This window comes from Orcinus orca, chromosome 4, assembly GCF_937001465.1.
Source record: "Orcinus orca chromosome 4, mOrcOrc1.1, whole genome shotgun sequence".
Classification (NCBI taxonomy): Eukaryota; Metazoa; Chordata; class Mammalia; order Artiodactyla; family Delphinidae; genus Orcinus; species Orcinus orca.
In genome coordinates, this window is record NC_064562.1 from 152,885,571 (window position 1) to 152,907,571 (window position 22,001).

Below are 22,001 nucleotides of genomic sequence, written 5' to 3' on the forward strand. Positions count from 1 at the left end.
ATTTTACCCAACGTTCCTACGTCTCGCTGGCTCAGTTATCGCGAGACGGGGGCGGCACTCCTAGGCGGCTGGGCCGCGCGGTAGCTCCGGAGGGAGCGCGCGCTGTAGCTGCCACCTCCTCGTCAGCGCTCCGAGGTGCAGCGCGTGTTGCCATGGGGAAGACCAGGTCTGCCGGAGCGCGCGGGAAGGCCCCCGGGGCCCCGGCGGGCGCGCGGGGCTGCCGGGCGAGGCCCAGCGCCAACCCGTTCGAGGTGAAAGTCAACCGGCAGAAGTTCCAGGTCCTGGGCAGGAAGACGCGCCACGACGTGGGGCTGCCCGGGGTGTCGCGCGCGCGGGCCCTTCAGAAGGTGAGCGGGGCGCCGGGCCCTCCGGGGTGGGTCCCCCCGGCCCCGCCTGCCGGCCGGGACCACCCACGGCCCTGCTCCTCGAACCCCTGCGGCACCGAGGGGCCGCCGGCAGGCTTGGGCGAGCTACGGACTTACTTTCCGGTGCCCTTTTTCCCTTCTGTAAATCGGCCATGATGGTGGTACGTACATCCTAGGGCCGCCGGGAGAATGGGAAGCGTCCACTTAGAGTCCTCGGGACAGCGCCTGGAGTAGTGAGACGTCGTGTATCGTGTATGCCATGTGTCAGCTGGACTGTTTTCATCTTCGTGCCTCTGCTTCTGCGTGGGCGGGGACGACATTCCCCTGCAAAACCGCCGTCCCTCCTTGGAGACCCACACACAAGTCCAGCTCAGGCAGAGTTCATCACTTCCGCGCTGCCGCGGCCCCTGTGCGAACCTCTTAAAACCTGCCCTCGTTGAGACTTTGAGCTCCGCTGGTTAGGGACAGGATAGGGGATTACATGCTCAGTAGATGTTTGAAGAAGGAATGTATCGGTCCTTTGAAGCGCACAACCTTGTCCCTTGCAGGGTAACTGAAATGCTGTCTTCTTGGAAAGTCTCGTAGCCTCCAGCTTTCCTGTGCTTACGGTTCCAGAGTATTCTGTACTTTGAAATTCAGTTCGGGTGGCATTCTCTCTGCAGCTTCTGAGACATGCTCATTGGTTTGTTTAACGATATTTATTGTTACTCTGAGGAGGAGACATTAGTAAGTTAGTGAACAAATTAAAGCACAGAAAGGTCAAGTAAATTTCCCAGGGTCACACAGCTGGTAAAGGCTGGGGTTTGCACTGGGTTTGGACACCTGTGAAGCCTTTATGTGCCACCGAGCACTTAACGTTTAAGCTGTGTTCTAGCAGGTGGAGAGGTAAAGGTAAAGTAACACCTGGCCCTGCCTTCATGGGCTCATAATCTGTGTTCTGTCCCACAGCATGTAATCCAGTTGATCTTTTTTTATATATAAATTTATTTATTTTATTATTTATTTATTTTGGCTGCCTTGGGTCTGTTGCTGCACGCGGGCTTTTTCTTGTTGCGGCGAGAGGGGGCTACTCTTCTTCGCGGTACGCGGGCTTCTCATTGCGGTGGCTTCTCTTGTTATAGACCACACGGGCTCTAGGTGCGCGGGCTTCAGTAGCTGTGGCATGTGAGCTCAGTAATTGTGGCTCATGGGCTCTAGAGCGCAGGCTTAGTAGTTGTGGCACACTGGCTTCGTTGCTCCACGGCATGTGGGATTTTCCCGGACCAGGGCTCGAACCTGTGTCCCCTGCATTGGCAGGCGGATTCTTAACAATTTCGCCACCAGGGAAACCCCAACTGATCTTTTCTTTTTTTTTTTTTTAAATAAATTTATTTATTTATTTATGGCTGCATTGGGTCTTCGTTGCTGTGCACAGGCTTTCTCTAGTTGTGGTGAATAGGGGCTACTCTTCGCTGCAGTGCATGGGCTTCTCATTGCGGTGGCCTGTCTTGCTGTGGAGCACAGGCTCTAGACACACGGGCTTCAGTAGTTGTGGAACACAGGCTCAGTAGTTGTGGCGCACGGGCTTAGTTGCTCCACGGCATGTGGGATCTTCCTGGACCAGGGCTCAAACATATGTCCCCTGCATTGGCAGGCGGATTCTTAACCACTGCGCCACCAGGGAAGTCCCCCCAATTGATCTTTGAATTGAATCAAACATCGTCCTTATTGCAAGGAGCTGGCAGTAATAGTAGACAAGACAAACTTATAGCCGACTCCGATGCACCCCTGCATCACACACCCCAGGGCAGGCTTGTGGGGGCAGATGTGGGGATGGGCATTGCATGGGCTCCAGACTAGACATGTTTTCCTTTATCATGTAAGCCTCAGTTTTCTCATTTCTCCTTAAGAGCCTGAGGTAGGAACTGCCATTCTCTCCTTTTTACAGGTGAGGCTGTAGGCGCTTCCCAAAGTCCTCGCTGGGAAGTGGTGCAGCTGGTGGGGTTCTGAGTCCTCACTCTCGACTGCACCTCCTGGGCATCACATGCATGTCCATGAATGACCCAGAAAGTGCTGAGAGTATTGGTTTGGGGCTACACGTAAATTTTACCAATAGACAAATACATAAATACGGAATCTGCAAATAGCAAAGACTGACTGTATATACACATAATGGCACGTATATAACAAGCAAAGAGCAGATAGGCAGTGCTGCTGCAGTCTGTGTCTGTAATTGATCGTGACGTCGTCATTGACATAAATGGCCTCTCAGATCATTGTTCCCTGCTCCCCTTACTCGGCTAGAACCTGAACTCCTCTGGCTTCTTCACCTGGGTGGAGTGACCTCTGCTCGATTGTCTGCTTTTTTTTGGTTGCCATCATTTTACTTTAACCTTTGGTATTAGGCATGGAAGTACTAACACACACCCTAGAGAATCCCCTGGGTTCCAGACATCATCCTCTTTGCTGCCGTTGTATGGCAGCGACCCAGTTTCTCCTTGGTAATTGAGATCAGTCTTTCCAGCCAGTAGATTGGCCTTTTTTGGACTGTTTGTCTCAGGGGCCTGAGGCATAGAAAATGGCATTTTCCAGTTCCTTAGAGCCAGCGTTGTGTCCCCTTGTGGAAGCACCTCCCCTTTGGTGACTAAGACTGCCAGGCCGTCAGAGCTCAGAGTTGCCAGGACCGGTGAGAGATTGTTCTATGATCTGTTTTTCAGCGCACCCAGACTTTGCTAAAGGAATACAAAGAAAGGGATAAGTCCAACGTATTTAGAGATAAACGCTTTGGAGAATACAATAGCAGCATAAGCCCGGAGGAGAAGATGATGAAGAGGTTTGCTCTGGAACAACAGGTATGGAAAACAGTCTTTTGCTGTAGTTTTACACAGAAGTCAAATACAAAGAGAAGGCCGTTTCCCCCTTGTTTGTTTATACTTTTGTGAGTGCACAGTGGATGGGTCTTCAGTCGTGTATCTTGCCTGTCTAGACCAAGGGGGAAGCAGCCTCTTGCACATACCAGTTAGGTGGATAAATATCTTAACCAGAGTGCCCGGCGGTGATGCGTCCTGGGGTTCTGGACTAAACTGCTGCCTTCAGCTGGGTCGAGTGGATTGTGGAGCATTCCTGGTGGGTAGAGCTGCACGATTTCCCAGTGCCTTAGGGTGGCCCATTGATTTATTTACCTTCTGTGGGTTCTGTTTATATCCGAATCATTGCTCAAATGACCCAGAATAATCTTAAAGCTACACTGTCACATTGCACAAAAATGGGGGAAAAAATCATTCTTTTTTTGATGTTAAATGGATGTGGAAATTTTAGGAGACTGATTTTCATTTTTTCTATTCTGTCAGCGACAACACGAAAAGAAAAGCATCTACAACCTAAATGAAGATGAAGAACTGACTCATTACGGCCAGTCTTTGGCAGACATTGAAAAGCATAATGACATTGTCGATAGCGACAGCGATGCCGAGGACCGAGGAGTGCTGTCGGGTGAGGCCTGGGATCAGGGGCAGTCTGCTTAGCACTGACGTTCTTTCTGCCCTGCTTGCACACCTAGAAAATGCAGGTGTAGATCTCTAAGAATGTGTATATGTAGATAAGATAGACAGCCTGCTGTCTGTCTGTCACAGAAAGCACCTCAGTGTCCCTCCTCTTGTTTGAACTTCACCCCAGCTTATTTTACCCGGTGAGCTCAGAGAAACAATATGATTTGACCAACCCGTGAGTCAGAGTTGTGGGTAAAACCCACCTCGCTAACCCCTAGGACAGCTCTTCTGTACTAACCCACAGTGCTTTGCTACCACTGTTACCAGTTCTGACCCAATGTGTGCACTAACAGTGTTTACTTAGTTCTTTTAGTCTTTGTTTTCTCTGGAACCGCTTATGACAGTTTTGTGGGGGAAGTAACATTGAGCTGCTTCTTTTTAATTTTTTTAAAATTTATTTATTTACTTATTTCATTTTTGGCTGCGTTGGGTCTTTGTTGCTGCGCACAGGCTTTCTCTAGTTGCAGCAAGCCAGGGCTACTCTTCGTTGCGGTGCGCAGGCTTCTCATTGCGGTGGCTTCTCTTGTTGCAGAGCACGGGCTCTAGGCGTGTGGGCTCAGTAGTTGTGGCTCACGGGCTTAGTTGCTCCTCGGCATGTGGAATCTTCCCAGATCAGGGCTCGAACCTGTGTCCCCTGCATTGGCAGGCGGATTCTTAACCACTGGGCCACCAGGGAAGTCCTGAGCTTCTTATTTATAGATAATAACAAAGCAGGTTAAACCGTGGCATTAGTTAACACTGATATACAACTGAACTGAGTTAGGACTCGGTTCAGGTCTGATCATCTTGGGCCCTTTTGTAAAGTTGCGGTCATGTCGTAAGTTCGCATCCTTATGATTTAGAATATCCTCTAGTCAGCATCTTCAGAACAAAGCTGCACAAAACTGAAACTGACTCAGCAGTTTTTCTGGTGTGTGGAAAGCCAAGCCGTTAAGCCCATGACTGCTTTTTGGTATTTGGGTGATGCGGGGGCAGAAGGCCTAGGAGTTAGGGCAGCCCGTGGTTCTGTCCACAGCACCGGGAGGCGGACCTCAACTCTGCTGAGGCTTCGTGGTTGAGGAGGGGACATAGCTCACCTTGAGGGCCTTTCTCTGCGCACTTCCCATTGCTCAGGGCTTTTTATGCACGCCTCGCTTTAAACATGTTCACCTTCACTGTCACCGAAGGGGACTGCCGGGGCACCGTAACGTTTGGCGGCCTGGTCATTCATCACAAGGTGTCGGCCTCGGCCTCGTTGGTATGATAGGCTGTGACGGTTGGCTGACTAGAGGAGAAGTTGGATTCCCATTCTGCCAGGTGTTGGGTCCTGGGGACTCAACTGTTTATTTGAGGTTTCCTATCCTCCTCTGATGTTTAGTATGAGCTCATGAGAATCCAGGGGACTTGCACATTTCCAGGTAACCTCTTATATTTGAAAATAAATATATTTGCCGTACCTTTTAAAATGAATCATTAGGAAACATTCTGTTTTGTTCAACTACATAGTTTATATGTTCTCCTAGATTAGGAGAATTTCATCTTAAAAATCAACCCTAGTTTTCTAATTAAATCCTATCATCAGTATAAACACACTGATGGATTTTTTTTTTTTCTTTTCTCCGAGAATCCTTTTTGGAATCTTTTATATACTACCACCTCGTTAGTTAATGTTTTGTAAATTTTATTTTCAGAAAATATTGTAAACAATCTTGAATTAGTAGAATGCTAAATGATAGTGTTTTCTAATATGCTGAACTTTGCAGGAAGCAGAGGAGTCACTCATTCACTGATTCATTTATTCAGCATGTGCCAGGCAGTGCTCTTGGTTCTGGGGAAATAGCAGTGAGTAAAACCTACCTGCAGCTCAGTTTTCTGGGGAGACCCAGACAGTAAACTAAATAATCACTAAATCCCGCAGGCCGGTCGGAAGTAGAAGTGCTGTGGGGGAAATGAAGTTGGAGCGGTCTGGGACACGCCAGGCAGTCCTGATTAGGGTCACGAAGGAGGTGGCTGTCGTGCAGGCCTCTGGTGGTGTCACAGTCTGGGACCAGCCAGGAGCCTGGCAACTGGAGGGGGCGATGGTACAGACAGGTGGGCTGGGCCCCCGGGGCCACGGGAACAATTTTGGCTTTTACTCAGGAACGGGAGCCGGAGGGACTTGAGTGGGGAAGGACAGAGTTGGCTAGGGCAGGCCAAGAGGTCTTCCTGAAATTCTCTTGCAGGCGAGGGTGGTAGAGAGGAAGCAGGATGCGCAGGGGTGTTTGGGGTACCTGTTAGCCCAGGGGAGGCAACAGGAGGGCAGTGGGGGCCCAAGTCCGCAGACAGCCTTGCCTGGAGGAGGGAGCTGCTGCCCAGAGGAGTGAGCGTTGGCCTTTAAATCGGGCCAGAGTCTACTGCAGGGAGAGCGAGAGCAGCTTCCAGAAGGAGGCATGATGGGGGTGGCGGAGCGCAGGCGCAGACGGCGGGTTGTGGGCCTGACGGGGTTAGAGGGCCACAGGCAGGAGCTGTTTCTCTTACTGGATGAGATGTGAAGTCAGTTGCTTAGCATCTAAGCCTCTGTTTTCTCTTCCAAGAAATTGGATTTTTTTAAAGTTTCTTTCTCTTCCAAAATCGACGATTCCCAGTGTTTTCTTTCTCTCTTCTTCCCTGGTAGCTCAGGCAGCCTAGGAATCGGTGACTCTAGTAGCTGGCTCCGCCCCCTGCCCCCGGGACTTTCTGTGAGACACAGGGAGGGTGTGAAGTGGCTCTGGTCCTGGGCACGCCCGCTTAGGACTCAGGCACGAGCTAGTTTGCGTTTGCCCATCTTCTGTGAGACGTTAACACATTGGAAAACAGGTTCTTGGTGTTTCCAGTCACTTGGATCACAGCTGTTTGGTCTTTTTATGCCTCTGGGTTTTCTCGGAGGGGCTCATCTTGGGGGTTTGTGTCGCTGTGCCTGTAGTCTCACCTGCCGTGGGTGAGAGTTTTCTCTTAAACGTGGAGTCTGCTCTTAGGACCGTGCTTGGAGAAACGTTGGCAGAGCGACTGCAAAACCCACTTCGCAGCCGGGCCTGGCTTCACAGAGGGGTTTTCTGCTCTCTGTCTGCAGCTGAGTTGACGGCGGCCCATTTTGGAGGAGGTGGTGGGCCGCTTCACAAGAAGACCTCTCAACAGCATGGCGAGGAGGGGCAACAGCCGAAGTCACGCAAAGAGCTGATCGAGGAGCTCATCGCCAAATCAAGGCAGGAGAAGGTGCGTCCGCTGCCGTTCTCGCTGCGGAGCAGCACCGCCCGCAGGCTCGCTGCTGAACACTTTCAAGTCTTTCCTCCCTGTGCGGTTTAGGCTGTGTCTAATATTTTCTATGAATTCAATAAAAGCATTCACTTTGAATAGGAATACAAAATGCATTTTAAGTTTCATCAAGCATGTACTTCCTCTTTTTTTTTTTTAATTTTATTTATTTATTTATTTATTTTTGGCTGTGTCGGGTCTTTTCTGCTGCGCGCGGGCTTTTCTCTAGTTGTGGCGAGTGGGGCCTACTCTTCGTTGCAGTTTGCGGGCTTCTCATCGCGGTGGCTTCTCTTGTTGCGGAGCACGGGCTCTAGGCACACGGGCTTCAGTAGTTGTGGCACGCAGGCTCTAGAGTGCAGGCTCAGTAGTTTTGGCGCAGGGGCTTAGTTGCTCCGTGGCATGTGGGATCTTCCTGGACCAAGGCTCGAACCCGTGTCCCCTGCATTGGCAGGGGGATTCTTAACCACTGCACTACCACGGAAGCCCCAAGCATGTACTTCTGATGGTTTCTTGGGGTTTTGGTTTTGGTTTGGGGGGAGGGTTGGTTTTAGTGTTGTGGCACGTATCAAGAGTCGCAAAACATCACTGCTTCTGCTAAAGGCAAACTGCTCAGAGCATCTAGAAGAGCAGTTTTACAGCAGGAAGTTCGTTCTGCGTGATGGGATCCTGAGATGCTGATTTCTCGTGGTCTCTTTCCCCGTCGGCATGTTGGGCTGAGCGGTTGTCCAGTGGGGCCTGGACGTCTGCTGGAGGCCGGCAGTAATGGGGTGCCTTCTGTTCTTTTTCCCCAGAGGGAGAGACAGGCTCAACGAGAAGACGCCCTTGAACTCACAGAGAAGCTAGACCAAGACTGGAAAGAAATCCAGACTCTCCTGGCCCGTAAAACACCCACATCCGAGAGCAGAGGTGGAAAGGAGAAACCCAAGGTGGGGTCAGCACCTCACAGGCAGCCTGGGCTCACGACCATTGACCCAGCCTTTCTCTGCAGAAGAGGGGGAGCCAGACATCTGTTCTCCCTTTTAGGACTTAAGTTTTCTGTTAAACTTTTATATTGAGGTATCTGACGTGTGTTACATCAGGGTGGAAATAGACTAAAAGTTACTTCACTATCTACTCCAGAATAATGAAAGTAAAGAAAATGGTTGTTTCTTGGTATGAGAAGACTTGGTATGTGTATTGATATATACATTTATTTATTTTTCCCCCTGGACAATATTTGGTTCCTACCACATTGCTTTTAGTCTAAATTGTCAGAGAAGGTGCATTCGTTTGAGTTGCTGGTTTCTAGAAAATACTTGGATTTCACCAGATTACCTTGCCGTGTGGCCATCTGCACATCTGTGAGTCGACCTTACTGTTGCTTCCCCCAAAATCCCATTTGGGGGCTTAATGCCTAGATGAGCAAAGTTTAGTTTTCTTTTTTTTTTTTTTGCGGTACGCGGGCCTCTCACTGTTGTGGCTTCTCCCGTTGTGGAGCACAGGCTCCGGACGCACAGGCTCAGCGGCCATGGCTCACGGGCCCAGCCGCTCCACAGCATGTGGGATCTTCCCGGACCAGGGCACGAACCTGTGTCCCCTGCATCAGCAGGCGGACTCCCAACCACTGCGCCAGCAGGGAAGCCCAAGTTTTAGTTTTCTTAAAGCAGACATACTTTAAGAATTTTCGAGGAGCAAATAGTTGTATATGACCTAAAGGCGTCCTCGAGACTGATTAGAACAGGCCTCTGTCACACAAGAAGAAAAGACTTAGGCCGTGGTTTAGCTTCTTCCATAAAGATGTCCAGCCACAATTGGGATGTGCAGGAAGCTCATTATGCAGGTCTTTTCTTTAAAAAAACAATTTCTTCTTTCTGCCCTAGCCTGACGCATACGACATGATGGTTCGTGAGCTCGGCTTTGAAATGAAAGCGCCGCCCTCTAACAGGATGAAGACGGAGGAGGAGCTGGCCCAGGAGGAGCGGGAGCGGCTCAAGTGCCTGGAGGTGTCTAGGGGGCGGGGCAGGGGGCGGGGCGAGGCAGGGGCAGGGGCAGGGCTGCTCTGGGAAGCTGCTACTACCGGAAAGGCCCTTTCCACCTTGTTGTGTTCAATGGGCTGGAGGTGTGCTGTGTTTTACCAGTGAAATCTTTTTAGTCTCTAAACAAGTTTGTTTTATTTTTTTTAACTATAAAAGGAAAAATAAATGCAGATAATACCCAATATAACAAATTAAAAATGATTTTCTTTCTAATCCCTTTACCTCAGAACAGCTGCTAGCGATATAGTGCACTACCTTTTCACCTCTTTTCTCTTAAAGGTTTTTTAAATTTCCTTACGTTACAAAACAAAAATGAAGTGGAGGCATACTGTCGTGCATCTGGCCTTTTCAGTACCCCCCTCGTGGGCCGTCTCCTGTGGCCATTGCATGGTTCAGAGGGACAGAGTAGCTGAGCTGCTTGTTAAATGGATGCAGACCTCAGTGTAAGGTGTCCTGTTCCTCTTCTGGGGCCTGGTGGTGAGTGAAGCCGATGGTTGGCCACCATCATTTGGCCAGAAAGCCCCCAGGGTGACAGCTTTTCCTTCCTTGTGACGGGAACATGTTTCTGCCGCAGTATTTTTATTTTTGTTAAAATAAGTCTTCCACACGATGCTTGCCAAGGGTTTGCGTGTCTGGTTGAAGAAAGCAGAAGGCAGGCCTGAAGCAGCTGTGATGGCCGAGGGAGCCTGGAGCGTGCATCCCTGCCACGTGCTCACAGCACGGCAGACAGCTTTTCTGTCTTCCTGCTCAGGCTGAAAGACTCCGGAGGATGCTTGGAAAGGAGGAGGACGAACGTATTAAGAGACCGAAACACATGTCGGCGGATGACTTAAGTGATGGCTTCGTACTAGACAAAGATGACAGGCGTTTGCTTTCTTACAAAGTAAGATGTTTGCCTTCGTTTCCTTTTTTTTTTTTTAATTTAAAGCAACACATTTCCTGGTTTTTCACTTGATAGGTTTACCACAGGTGGAAATTGTGAGTCTTTTTAGAAGCAGTTTCTCTGGGGCTCTTTCTAAAGTTGGTGAGGTTTTTCATCCGCAAGCCCCATTAGCTCTATACTCCTCTCCCCTTTCAGAGCGTCGGCCCCACTCGGGGCAGGAAGATAGGAGAAGGCCAGGGGTCTCGAGCAGAAAGGGTTCCAAGACGGGAAACCGGGTGCTCGCAAAACACTGGGTTATCTGGGGGAGTCGTCAGGGGTCACCCTCCGATGTTGAGGTCCCACCACCTCCGTGTGCAGCCCACATGCCAGGAAGCCCCAGCTTCCTGGGGCTGCCAGACACTCATAGCAGCCGGAGCCTGTCCGCTGGGGCGCCTTCCGCATCCTGGACCCCCGCCGCTCCCCAGCAGAGACAAGCCCTGCCCAGAGTCCTGGCGGCAGGGTGTGGGGACTGCGGTTCCCAGGCCTTTAGCCCCGTGACGTGTAGCAGCCCCGAAGGAGGTGGGAGAGAGGCCCCACGCCCGTGTACGGTGCAGCACCGGGCCGCGTGTTCCTGGCAGACAAGTAGCATAAAGCGTCTGCACGTGCACGGCCCTCAGACACGGTCACAGGCTGTGCCAGCTGCTGTCCCCTGAGGAGTGATGCCGCTGGTTCCCACACTCTGTTCCCAGGATGGAAGGATGACCGTCGAGGAAGAGCCAAGCGGGGAAGCCAGTAGCAGTGAGAGCGAAGGGGAAGAGGGCAAAGGCTCGAGCGAGGGGGACCCAGAGGAGAGCGATGGCCTGGACGGCCCCTCAGGCCTGGAGTCTGACGTGCAGAGCAAGGACGGGAGCGAGAGGACCCAGGAGGAGCAGCGTCCGAATCCCGGGGAGCGATCGGCAGCCGACGACCAGGAGGCTGCCAGGGCCGAGCTGCCCTATATGTTCGCAGGTAGACAGACAACTGGGGAGTGACCGCAGTGACCTGGTGGCGTCTGCCTCACGGGATGCGTCATGGAGTGGGACAGGGTACGGGCCTGGACACACGGCACAGCCCGTCTGTGCTGTCCTGGCTGGCAGACAGGCACGGTCATCCTTCTCCGTGACGCCCCTGGGATCTGACCCGAGTGCTCTGGGCAGCACGTCAGCCTCTGCTATGTGGCTGCAGCAGTTCTGCAGGCCGCCGGCGGAGGTCCCTGCCGCTTGACAAGTCAGCCCTTTGTGGGCAAGGGTGGCCGCGGAGTCGGGCTCAGGCCTCGTGACATGGCATGTAGCACACGGTGGGCTGCTCTGTCCCACGTGCAGACGCCCCATCCGGTTCCAGTCCTCAGGCCTAAGCTGTCCTGCGACTTAAGGGCGTTTCCAGAGCGGTTGAACCGGCGGGTGGAGCTGGCTGCCGGGGGCATCTCAGGCGTGACGCTGCACTGCTCGCGGGGCTCCTTCCAGCTTCCAGCCTGTTCTGAACGGTCCTGGCGGCCACCCCGCCCACGCACTCTCCCCTCCTCCCTCCCCGTGTCGGGCATTGGCGGGATTCCTCCTGGAGGGGAGCTTGGGGTCATTTCTTCGTCGAGGCTTGTTGCAGGCAGCCCAGTTTCCTCGAGCCTCACCCTTGGCGGGCACGCGGGCACACGTTAGAAGCAGTGTGGTAATTACACAAAATGAGTGGTTCTATAAAACAGGCGGAAGTATTTCTTTGGATGAAGTAAAAGAAGTTGTATTATTTAATTTGTGTTCAGTTTTTATCTCTGTTACCAGAAACGTAATTCTCATTTGACAAGTTAAGCGTGGAGTGTGTTTTGTGTTTATTTTGATAGCTCCCAAATCCTACGAGGAACTGAAGTCTTTATTATCGGGAAGATCGACGGAAGAGCAGCTTTTGGTTGTGGAGAGAATTCAGAAATGCAACCATCCAAGTCTCGCAGTGGGAAACAAAGCAAAACTAGAAGTACGCTGAGTCGTTTGTCTGCAGTGTTGGGAGTGTCAGGGAAGAGCCCTGGTCTGTGTGGGCGTCGTAACCGTGAAGCTGGTGGTCCTGAAGTGCACCCCGTGCTTACGGCCGCGAGATTTCACGGTGGGGTGTGGGTCAGGGGGCAGAGAGCCAGGCCTGGGTGTGCGTCAGCTCCAGGGCCACGGCAGGCCCAGGAGGAGGCCGAGCTGTTGACCTCAGTTTACACTGAGTCCACCGCGCGCACCGTCACGCAGCAAAGCCAGGCTTTGGGGAAGTAGATAGCTAGGAACGTGCCTCGTCCTCTTTGGCGCCCGGCCGGCGCGCTCCTGGTCTAGGACTGAGGCGTTGCCCGCCAGCCAAGGCAGCACCCAGACCCTGTGCTCTTCGCCCGTGTGCCTGCCTTGGGTCACATGCCCCCTTCGCTGGCCCTGAGGCCCTCGCCCCACCCGGTGCGGGGGCACAGGGGGCAGGGCGTGCTGTGCCGCAGCTCCGTTCTGGGCTCAGCCCTGAGCTCTGGCCCCAACCCTGTTCCTGCAGAAACTGTTTGGCTTCCTTTTGGAATACGTCGGAGATTTGGCTACAAGTGATCCTCCAGACCTTGGCGGAATCAACAAGTTGGTTGTGTAAGTGAAAACGGGGTGCCTTATCTGGAACGTGGGGCTGAGTTGAACAAATTTTGTGCCCTTTAGTAAAGTTGTAGAATAACTTCGGAGTTATTAAGGCAGCCTTGCCAGTGGACCCACAGCTCGCACAGCTGCGGTGATTTCCGTACGCCATCCTGCTCCTAAGTCGTGTTGACGCGCTGCTCCCATTGCCCTAGAGATGGGACCTGCTTTTAACTGCAAACGAATCGACTTTAAGACAGTAGGGCCCCTTCAGTTTATTAATATTTGACGGCAAATTTTCTGTTTCATTCGCCCGCCTGCTGCTGTCCTGCGCGGGGTCCCCGGGCCGGGCTCTGCACCAGGCCCCGTGAGAGCAGAGCAGCATGGTGGCTCCTGGCCCCGTGGTGGCTGGAGCAGGGCGCAGCGGGCAGGGTGCTCAGTTGGGAGGGTCCGTGAGAGCAGGTGCCTGGTGGTACCCTCGGGCTGGCCACCTGCACACGCCTCCACCCCGTGCCAGCCTCTGCCCCCAGGAGTGCTTGTGAGGTACCACTGGGTTCAGGACTGTCAGCCACGTCTGGCCCTTAGAATATGCCTCCCGTGCTGTTACTTGTATAAACAGAGCTACTTCTGCCACCAGTACTGAGAAGTTACGACCAGGTTCTTAGCAAATAGCAAAAATGATTATAGGTTATTATAAAACACTATTAGAAAAACTACCTGGATCACCGAGACGGCCAGCCAGGTGTCAGTAAGGAAAAGTGGATTCATCCAGGGGCTTCCAGCTCCAGCTCAGCCGGCAGGTGACTTCACAGGAAGATGATAAACGTGGGTGGTTTGAGGGGGTTTCTATGTTTTTGTTACCTACGGACGTTCTCCCCTGACATGTCTCTGATGAACAGGCAGTTGTATAACCTTTGCCAGATGTTTCCTGAAGCCGCAAGCAGCGCCGTGAAATTTGTCCTCCGAGATGCCATGCACGACATGGAAGGAATGGTTGAGACCACAGGCCGGGCGGCCTTCCCGGGCCTGGACGTGGTAAGCCAGGGGCGTGTCTCATCTGGCCGTTGACCCGCGGCCGCCATCTGTCCAGTGTGCTGCCATGGCACGGAGGGGCTGGGGGCTTCAAGAGGGTGGTCTGCCCCAGAGCCTCCGCAGCCATCTGGAGGGCACGCTGGGCCAGGCCTGGAAGGACTGCTGACCTGTTAACAACTAGCTAATGTGGGCTCAGGAGCAAAGTTCCTGGTTTGACTTCTCCGTGAACGGTGCCGTGTTTAGTCTTGATGGCAGACCCGGGGTGTGTTTTCCTGAGGACCTGAACCTGTGGGCTGGTTGCTCCACCTGCTTGTGCACAGCGACCTCTGACCTCTCTGAGGTTTCTGACCGTTTCACGACAGCCGTGGGCCGTGTCGTCAGCTCTGGTCACTGAAGAAGTACTGCTCAGTCCGTTCCATTTTCTGGTCTTCGTGTTGAAATGAACTAACGGCGACGGGCAGGAACTTAAAAGTTCGGCTTTAGGGCTTCCCTGGCAGCGCAGCGGTTGAGAGTCCGCCTGCCGATGCAGGGGACACGGGTTCGTGCCCCGGTCTGGGAAGATCCCACATGCCGCGGAGCAGCTGGGCCTGTGAGCCATGGCCGCTGAGCCTGCGCGTCCGGAGCCTGTGCTCCACAGCGGGAGGGGCCACAACAGTGAGAGGCCTGCATACCGCAAAAAAAAAAAAAAAAAAGTTCGGCTTTATGTCAGTGGGTCAGTAGACTCCTTGGGAAGGCATCTGAGCCAGTGTCTGTGGCCTCGGCCCCTTTCTCTGTGTGACCTGGGGTAGGTGGGTGCCCGAGCTGTGGCCGAGGGTATCCAGCCTTGCCTCCCCGGAGCCTGTCCCTGGCGAGGAGTAGTGGGGAGGCCAGGGGGGTTGGCAGGCTGCCCAGGCTTCCATCCTGGGCTGCGCGGGCCTGGCCTCTCCCGGCTGTAGGCGGTAGTGATGGCTCAGTGGTACCTGTCCCGTAGGCTGGCGTGAGGATTCATGAGTTGATGTTGTTACTGAACCAAATTGGGGCCCACCCTTGCCCGGCGCACAGCAAAGCCAGCCGACTGGTGCCAGGTTGTGGGGAAGAAACGTGCAGCGTTTACTGCAGGCAGCTCGTGCCCAAGAGACACGGACTCCCTGAGAGCCTCAGGGGAGGGGTTTTAAAGGCAACATCGAGGGTGAGGGTCCCAGGGTGTGTGACCAGCTGGTGGGCTTTCCTCTGAGTGGCTGGTGGTGAGCTGACAGGGTGATGTTTGGCCACTTGGCTCCCAGTGTCTGGGGCCTGGTGCTCGCGGGCAGCCTGCAGTCCCCGCCCCCGGCGGGTGGTGGTCTTGGTCTCCGCAGAACAGCCCAGAGGTGCGCGTCAGGCTGTCTCCCTTCTTTAGCCCGTGTGGTGGCGCTTTCTTTCCAGCTCGTTTACTTGAAAATTGCTGGGATGTTGTTTCCAACCTCTGACTTCCGGCACCCGGTGGTCACGCCTGCGCTGCTGTGTCTGAGCCAGCTGCTAACCAAGGTACGTCAGGGCCTCCCCATCGGAGCCAGCCCTCCCAGGGGCTGAGCGGGGCCGCGGAGACTGGCGCTCCTTGGGGCAGGAGTAGGAAAGGCTCGTCAGCGAGGCCTGCGTAGGAGCTCCTTCCCAGAGCTCCCGGGCGAGGTGGCAGAGGGTGTGACCCCAGAAAGCGCATGAGGGCATCGTGTCTGATCTGGGGTTCTGTTCCCCTCTTGGCTTTAAAAGTCCAAATAGCTCCGTTTTCCTTGAGGGGGCGTGTGATCGGTGCCCACTTGCTGTGGCAGTTATCAGCGTTCCGCTCCGAAAGGGTGGGACCTTACGGTCACAGGGCTCTGTGCCTGATTGCATGCCACGCGCCACGATCCTGCCGTGGGGGCGGTGCTCCCCTCCGTGCAGAGGAAGGTCGGGGCCTGCGGCTTCCCGCGGAAGCCAGGCTGTCTGCCTGGCGCAGTGTTGTGAATGTTGTTCCCAAGTGGACACTGTGCCCTGTGTTCCTTTGCCAGTGTCCCATCCAGTCCCTCCAAGACGTGGTGAAGGGGCTCTTCGTGTGCTGCGTGTTCCTGGACTATGTGTCTCTGTCCCAGAGGTTCATACCTGAGCTCATCAATTTTCTTGTTGGGATTCTTTACATCGCAACTCCCAACAAGCAGAGCCAAGGTGAGTTGATTGGAGGCAGCGTTTGCAAATATACTGTACTTTAGACTTTTAATAGGAATCGGTATTCATTGTAGAAAGCTTAGGATGTGGGGAAGTTAGAAAGAAGACAAAAGAGTCTCAAGTCTCATTCTCCAGAGTAGCATCCTTTTTTCCCTCTGTGTGGATGTGTGTAAACCCACATTTTGAAAACAATCAGGATCCCACTTTATCTGTCCAGCACAGTAGCCCATTTCCACGTGTGGGGAGTCTGAGCTTAGTGTAAAGTACCCCCCAGGTGGCAAGACTACCTACCAGAAATATATAAAATACTGAGGTTTACTGTATTGACTGTGTGTTGAAACAGTATTTGGGGGGGAGGGTAAATAAAATACATCCATTAAGATTTACCTTTTTGGGGGCTTCCCTGGTGGCGCAGTGGTTGAGAGTCCGCCTGCCGATGCAGGGGACACGGGTTCGTGCCCCGGTCCGGGAGGATCCCACATGCCGCGGAGCGGCTGGGCCCGTGAGCCATGGCCGCTGAGCCTGCACGTCCGGAGCCTGGGCTCCGCAACAGGGGAGGCCACAACAGTGAGAGGCCCGCGTACCGCCAAAAAAAAAAAAGATTTACCTTTTTGTTTTTACTCATTTTATGTGGCAACAAGAACACTTTAACTGGCGTAGCTCACGGTCTATCTCTAGTCAGCAGCACCGCTCCTGTAGTTCCTACAATGTTCTGAATGTTGGAAGGAGATCGTGGACAGCAGTATTCTGACAGGGTTTCAGCAGTTGTTGCTCTTCTGAACTATCACACCCTCCCCTCCCCTCCCCCACACAGGATGCTGACACTCTTCCCCACGCTTCTGCCCACTCACGGCTCCCTCGCCCTCCAGGAGCTGCCCACCTTTGTCCCCTCACTCTTCCGTGTCTAGAGGGGCTGCTTTCCCGGCCTCCTTTTCCCTTCCCTGCCCTTCCACTTTCTCCTCGTAACCTCACATGGACACTTGCCTGATTTCTCTGAGCCCCACGCTGTGGGCTCCTCTCTGCCAGCCGTGGGGATGGGCACGGGGGGGACAGCCACACCCCAGGGAGACGTCAGGGTGGCTGCAGTGCTGGAGGAGGGGCCCCGGTGGAGGGCACTGGACGCTGGAGTCGGGACTGGTCAGCAGACTGGCTGTCACCCGTATGCCCCCCACCCTCTGCCCAGCCACCGCCCACTCTGCCGTGCCTGGACCGCACCCGGCCTGGCACCCTCCCCGGCAGTCCCTTCCGTCTGCTTCGACTGCTCCTCTGAGTAACGGTGGGCTTAAGTCCTGCTCGCTCCCCGGGTCTCTGGAGCAGGCCTTCTCTGGCCTGGTGAGCTCTGCACCCTGCCCCACCGCCCCAGCTCTCCTGACAAACCCGCCTCACCCTCCTCTGCTTTTCCTTTGTCCGTCGTTTCTTACTGATACTCAGTCTAGTCTGCCCACGAGGGCAGGGGCCTAGTCTGAGCTTGGACTTGGCCCACACACCCCTGTCAAAGCTGTCGCTCGTCTCTGGTGGTAAGCACAGCACATGTTTGTTAGAATGAACTTCCAAAGGCTTCACCCTGCAGAGCCTGCCCTGCGAGCCCGGTAGCCTCAGAGGCCGACTCTGTCCCTGTCCCACTTGGAATCCAGGTTACACTCTGGTGCACCCTTTCAGAGCACTTGGGAAGAACTCGGAGTTGCTCTTGGTTTCTGACGAGGAGGCCATGACCACGTGGCACAGGAGAAGCCTCCCCCTCCAGTGGGCAGGAAGACTGAAAGCCCAGACTGAGACAGAGGCCAACCACACCAGGTACGTGCGGGCCTGGGGCTCCGGGCCGTGGTGCCAGCTTAGACCTCCGAGGGGCCAGGCTGCAAGCCAGACGTGACCCAGCACCCAGCCTTGAAGATGCACCCGGGTTATCTCTGTTCGCAGATGAAATGATTTTATATGTGGAAAATCCTAAAGGTTCCACAGAAGAGCTATCAGATCTGATAAGTGAATTCAGCAAAGTAGCTGGATACAGAGTCAACGTACAAAAGTCAGTTGTATTTCTACACACAAACAATGAACAGTCTGAAAGGAAATTGCAAAAACGATCCCATCTACAATAGCATCAAAAGGAATAAAATTACTTAAGAATTAGCTTATGCAGGGAGGTGGAAGACTAGTACGATGGAAAGTACAAAACATTTGTTGAAAGTACTCAACAAAGACATGAATGAATGGAAACACGTCTGTGTTCCTGGACTGGTAGACATAATCACCTCCAAATACCACCACGATAGGGGTTCGGTTTCAACAGGGGGATTTTGTGGGGTCACATCCTTCAGTCTGTAGAAGTAGAATGAGGAGGGGACTAGGACTTTTTCTCCTAAGTCCTCTGATTTTTAAAAAAATTATGGTTATTTGAATTTTTTTGTTGACATTTATTTGTTGTGTTAAAATGCAGATAACATTTACCATCTTAACCATTTTTAAATGTATGGTTCGGTGGCATCTTAAGTACATTTACACTGTTAAGGAACCGTCACCACCCTCCATCTCCAGAACTTACTCATCTTCCCAAACTGAAACTCTGTCCCCATTAAAGACTAATCCCACGCCACACCCCAAGCCCCACCATCCTCCTTTCTGTCTGTGGATTTGACTCCTCTGCTGCATCTCATATAGGTGGAATCGCAGGATTTGTCCTTTTGTGACTTATTTTATTTCGCTGAGTGTAATGTCCTCAATGTTCATCCATGTTTAGCAGGTATCAGAATTTCCTTCCTTTTTAAGGCTGAATCATACTCCGTTGTGTGGATGGACCACATTTTGTTTATTCATTCATCCATCAGTGGACACTTGGGTTGCTCCCACTTTTTGGTTATTCTGAATAAGGCTGCTGTGGACATGGGGGTACAACTATCTATTCCAGTTTCTGCTTTCAGTTCTTTTGGGTTTATACCCAGAGATGGAATTGCTGGGTCAGATGATAGTTTTATTTCTAATTTTTTGAGGAACCTCCATGCTGTTTTCCACCACAGCTGTACCATTTTACATTCCCGCCAACAGCGTATGAGGGTTCCAATTTCTTCACATCCTTGTCAACACTTAGTAATTTCTGGATTTTTGATGGTAGCCATCCTCATGGGTATGAGGCGGTGTCTCATTACGATTCTGCCTTGATTTTCCTGATGATTAGTAATGAGCATCTTTCCACGTGCTTGTTGCACGTTCATAATCTTTGGAGAAATGTCTGTTCACATCCTGATGGCCGTTTTTTTCCATGAAAACCTAACTTTCCCAGAATGTGTGTGATTTTCAAAGTATATCTGCTTGATACTGGAAATAGTTTTAGTAATTTAAAAACTACAACGGGGTTTATTTAAGATGAGGGCTCCAGCCATTGTAGTGAGTGAGTCAGTTTTCTTGGGTCTCTCCCAAGAAATGTATATGTGTTACTAAACTTTTTCTTCTGTTTAAAAAACAAAAAACACCGAGTACTCTTTCCAAGTTGTTGCTGCATTTCCCGCAACGTTCTTTCCTATTCAGGGAAGCAGGATGTTTTCTTTAACTCCTGATCCCATCAGCCATCGGGCTGCAGCCGTTGCCCAGGGCAGATGTTTGACCTCAGGGTCCTGCGGCCCAGGCCCACGAGTGGAAGGTTTTCATCTTTGCCAAGATGATGGGCTTTGTTGGTGACGGGGAGGGGCCCTTCCTTCCTGTTTGCCTGAGGCCGGGTGTCACCCATGCAGGCTGTCCTGCCTGGCCGTGTGTCTGGCTCTGGTGCAGCGCTGTGTGACCGTCTATGGCACCCTGCCCTCCTTCCACGACATCGTGCAGCCCCTGCGAACCCTCCTGATGGAGCACCTGGCAGCCCGCAGCTGCCCGCCCGAGCTCCAGGTGAGGCCTCCCATGGCGCGGCCGTGTCCCGGAGTTGGGGCAGGCTGGCGGGCGTTTCTGTCACCGGGGTTCTGGCGCTAGGAATCAAGGCCAGCCGCCCCCCTCAGCCTGGGCAGCGGCTCCAGGCCCCGCGCCCCTCCCAGGTCACTCGGGTTCTGAGGATGGTCCCACTGCCCTGCACCAGGCAACAGGAAGCCATGAGGGGCACCTGCCTTTTGGCCTGGGGGCTCCCCTCTGTACGAATGGGCTGGTCCCCATCGTGTGCTCCCCACATTCCTCTGGGAGAGACCGTTCTGTTGCTCGATGGGTCTGTGGGTCTGAAGTCCCACCAGGCCAGATGCCACGAGGACGCTGCAGGAAGGTGGAAGCTTCGTGAGAGCTGGGCCGTCTGGGCACAGTGGCTCTGCACCTGCAGCCGCCGGGCCCAGGGGAAGGGGCGGCCCGGAGGGAGGAGCTCCGGAGGCCACGTTGGGCAGGCCTGGCGGTGTCAGCTTTCCTCACGTGTCAGGAGCTGAGTCGGAGCATTTTGACGGAAATGGAAAAGCAGCCGAAGCACTATCGGCCGCTGGTCTGTGAGAAGAGCAAGCCGGTGCCGCTGAAGCTGTTCACCCCCCGGCTGGTCAAAGTGTGAGTACGGAGGCCCCCCAGCACCCCAGCCCCAGAGGGGCCTGGGGAGTCCGGGGCTGTGGCTGGGGGCGGCCCTGACCGGGGCCTGGCAGGCTCTGGGTGCGCAGACCCTGCGCCCTCAAGGCCGGCTTTGCACCTTCAGCCTCGAGTTTGGGAAGAAGCAGGGCTGCACAAAGGAGGAGCAGGAGAGGAAGAGACTGATCCACAAGCACAGGCGAGAGTTTAAAGGCGCCGTCCGGGAGATCCGCAAGGACAACCAGTTCCTGGCCCGGATGCAGCTCTCGGAGATCATGGAACGGTGAGGGGCGACGGGGTCTGGCAGGGGCTGGTGTGGGTGCTGGGCCGGGGTGAGGGCGGGCCACGCGGATGTGAACTGCTATTGGGTCAGATAGGAAAAAGGGCAAGATGTCCTCCAAAATGTATCCAAAAATGGGCTTTTTTTTTTTTTTTTTTTTTTAAAGGGACGCGGAAAGAAAACGAAAAGTGAAGCAGCTTTTTAACAGCCTGGCCACACAGGAAGGTGAATGGAAGGCTCTGAAGAGGAAGAAGTTCAAAAAATAAATTGTTTTATGAATCAGACAAGGAGATGCTATGTAATGAATGCCGTAAGGGTGCTGTAACGTCAAGTTATTTTCCTGTACTTCGCTTCATGTTAAAACGCCTCTCCTGACATATTGCACTTTGGGACCACGGCCAAGCCTCTGTGGGAGCTACATGCGGATAAACTGAGAAGCACCTCTGTTCCTCACTTCCAGACAGTCCTCAGTTAATCACGAGGCTTGGGACTGATGGGATTCAGGCTAATGTTTTTGGTCAACCAAGCGTATTTGCCTTGAGGTGTAGAATTCAGTGTTACTTAATGTTACATGAATTTTCAGTCATCAGTGAAACGAGTTTGCACATAGTTTAGAAATCACCCGTAATCCCGGCACCCCAGCAGCCATGATCGGCTTTGCCCCAATCCATACCCAGTCTTGATTAATGCTTTGGAGTGCCAGGCCGCTGTGAAGGCAGGAGGGGTTGGGCTGCATCTGCATTGACCCAGGAGGCTTCATAAAGACACAGGAGCCACCTGCCCGCCCTCGCGGCCCTGGGGGCTACGGCCTTGCACGGAATGCTGCCTCCCTGCGGGGGTGCAGAGGTGGGCAAGTCCCCCAGCCCCTGTGCCCTGCCCCCAGTCTCTGAGAGTGAGGCACTGGTCCTCACACCCCAGGTGACCATGCGGCACGTGGCAGAGGCCTCACCCTCAGCTGGCAGCCCTGCCGGGTGGCCCTAACACTCACATCAAGAAACCCATCCTTGGGACTTCCCTGGTGACACAGTGGTTAAGAATCCGCCTGCCAATGCAGGGGACACGGGCTCAAGCCCTGGTGCGGGAGGATCCCACATGCCATGGAGCAACTAAGCCCGTGCGCCATAACTACTGAGGCTGCACTCTAGAGCCCACGAGCCACAACTACTGAAGCCTGCGCGCCTAGAGCCCGTGCTCTGCAACAAGAGAAGCCACGGCAATGAGAAGCGCATGCACTGCAACAAGGAGTAGCCTCCGCTCGCCGCAACTAGAGAAAGCCCGCGCAGCAACGAAGAGCCAACAGAGCCAGAAATAAATTTTAGAAAATGAAGCCCATCCCTGAGGTCACAGCCACAGAAGTGACCACGGAGAGACTGAAGGATTAGCGAGACTGGAC

The 22,001-nt window shown here is 53.4% G+C and overlaps 2 protein-coding genes across 2 annotated transcripts in view; one reads left to right on the plus strand and one right to left on the minus strand.

Annotated features, from left to right (window-relative positions):
- The window catches only part of GRK4 (G protein-coupled receptor kinase 4), a 42,195-nt gene extending 42,041 nt beyond the window's left edge, over positions 1 to 154 (minus strand). Inside the window, exon 1 of the mRNA XM_049708919.1 lies at positions 48 to 154. Coding sequence (XP_049564876.1) covers positions 48 to 154 — 107 coding nt within the window. The remainder of the gene's footprint in view (positions 1 to 47) is intronic.
- Positions 39 to 20,882, plus strand: NOP14 (NOP14 nucleolar protein). Its single transcript, XM_004265166.4, has 18 exons — positions 39 to 347; positions 3,062 to 3,196; positions 3,695 to 3,836; positions 6,960 to 7,102; positions 7,933 to 8,067; positions 9,001 to 9,123; positions 9,908 to 10,039; positions 10,768 to 11,026; positions 11,889 to 12,019; positions 12,560 to 12,645; positions 13,527 to 13,662; positions 15,061 to 15,162; positions 15,663 to 15,816; positions 17,451 to 17,610; positions 19,539 to 19,686; positions 20,195 to 20,313; positions 20,456 to 20,611; positions 20,775 to 20,882. The coding sequence occupies exons 1-18, from the start codon at positions 153 to 155 to the stop codon at positions 20,872 to 20,874; spliced, it is 2,556 nt and encodes an 851-aa protein (XP_004265214.2). The 5' UTR covers positions 39 to 152; the 3' UTR covers positions 20,875 to 20,882.
- The last annotated feature ends 1,119 nt before the right edge of the window (positions 20,883 to 22,001 follow it).

What these genes read in the sequence shown, in the direction of transcription:
- NOP14 (XM_004265166.4), top strand. Translation starts at nt 153, where the DNA reads ATGGGGAAGACCAGGTCTGCCGGAGCGCGCGGGAAGGCCCCCGGGGCC. An exon ending in GTGGAAAGGAGAAACCCAAG is followed by an intron (nt 8,068 to 9,000) that starts GTGGGGTCAGCA and finishes TTTCTGCCCTAG; the next exon opens with CCTGACGCATACGACATGAT. An exon ending in ACCCCCCGGCTGGTCAAAGT is followed by an intron (nt 20,314 to 20,455) that starts GTGAGTACGGAG and finishes TTGCACCTTCAG; the next exon opens with CCTCGAGTTTGGGAAGAAGC.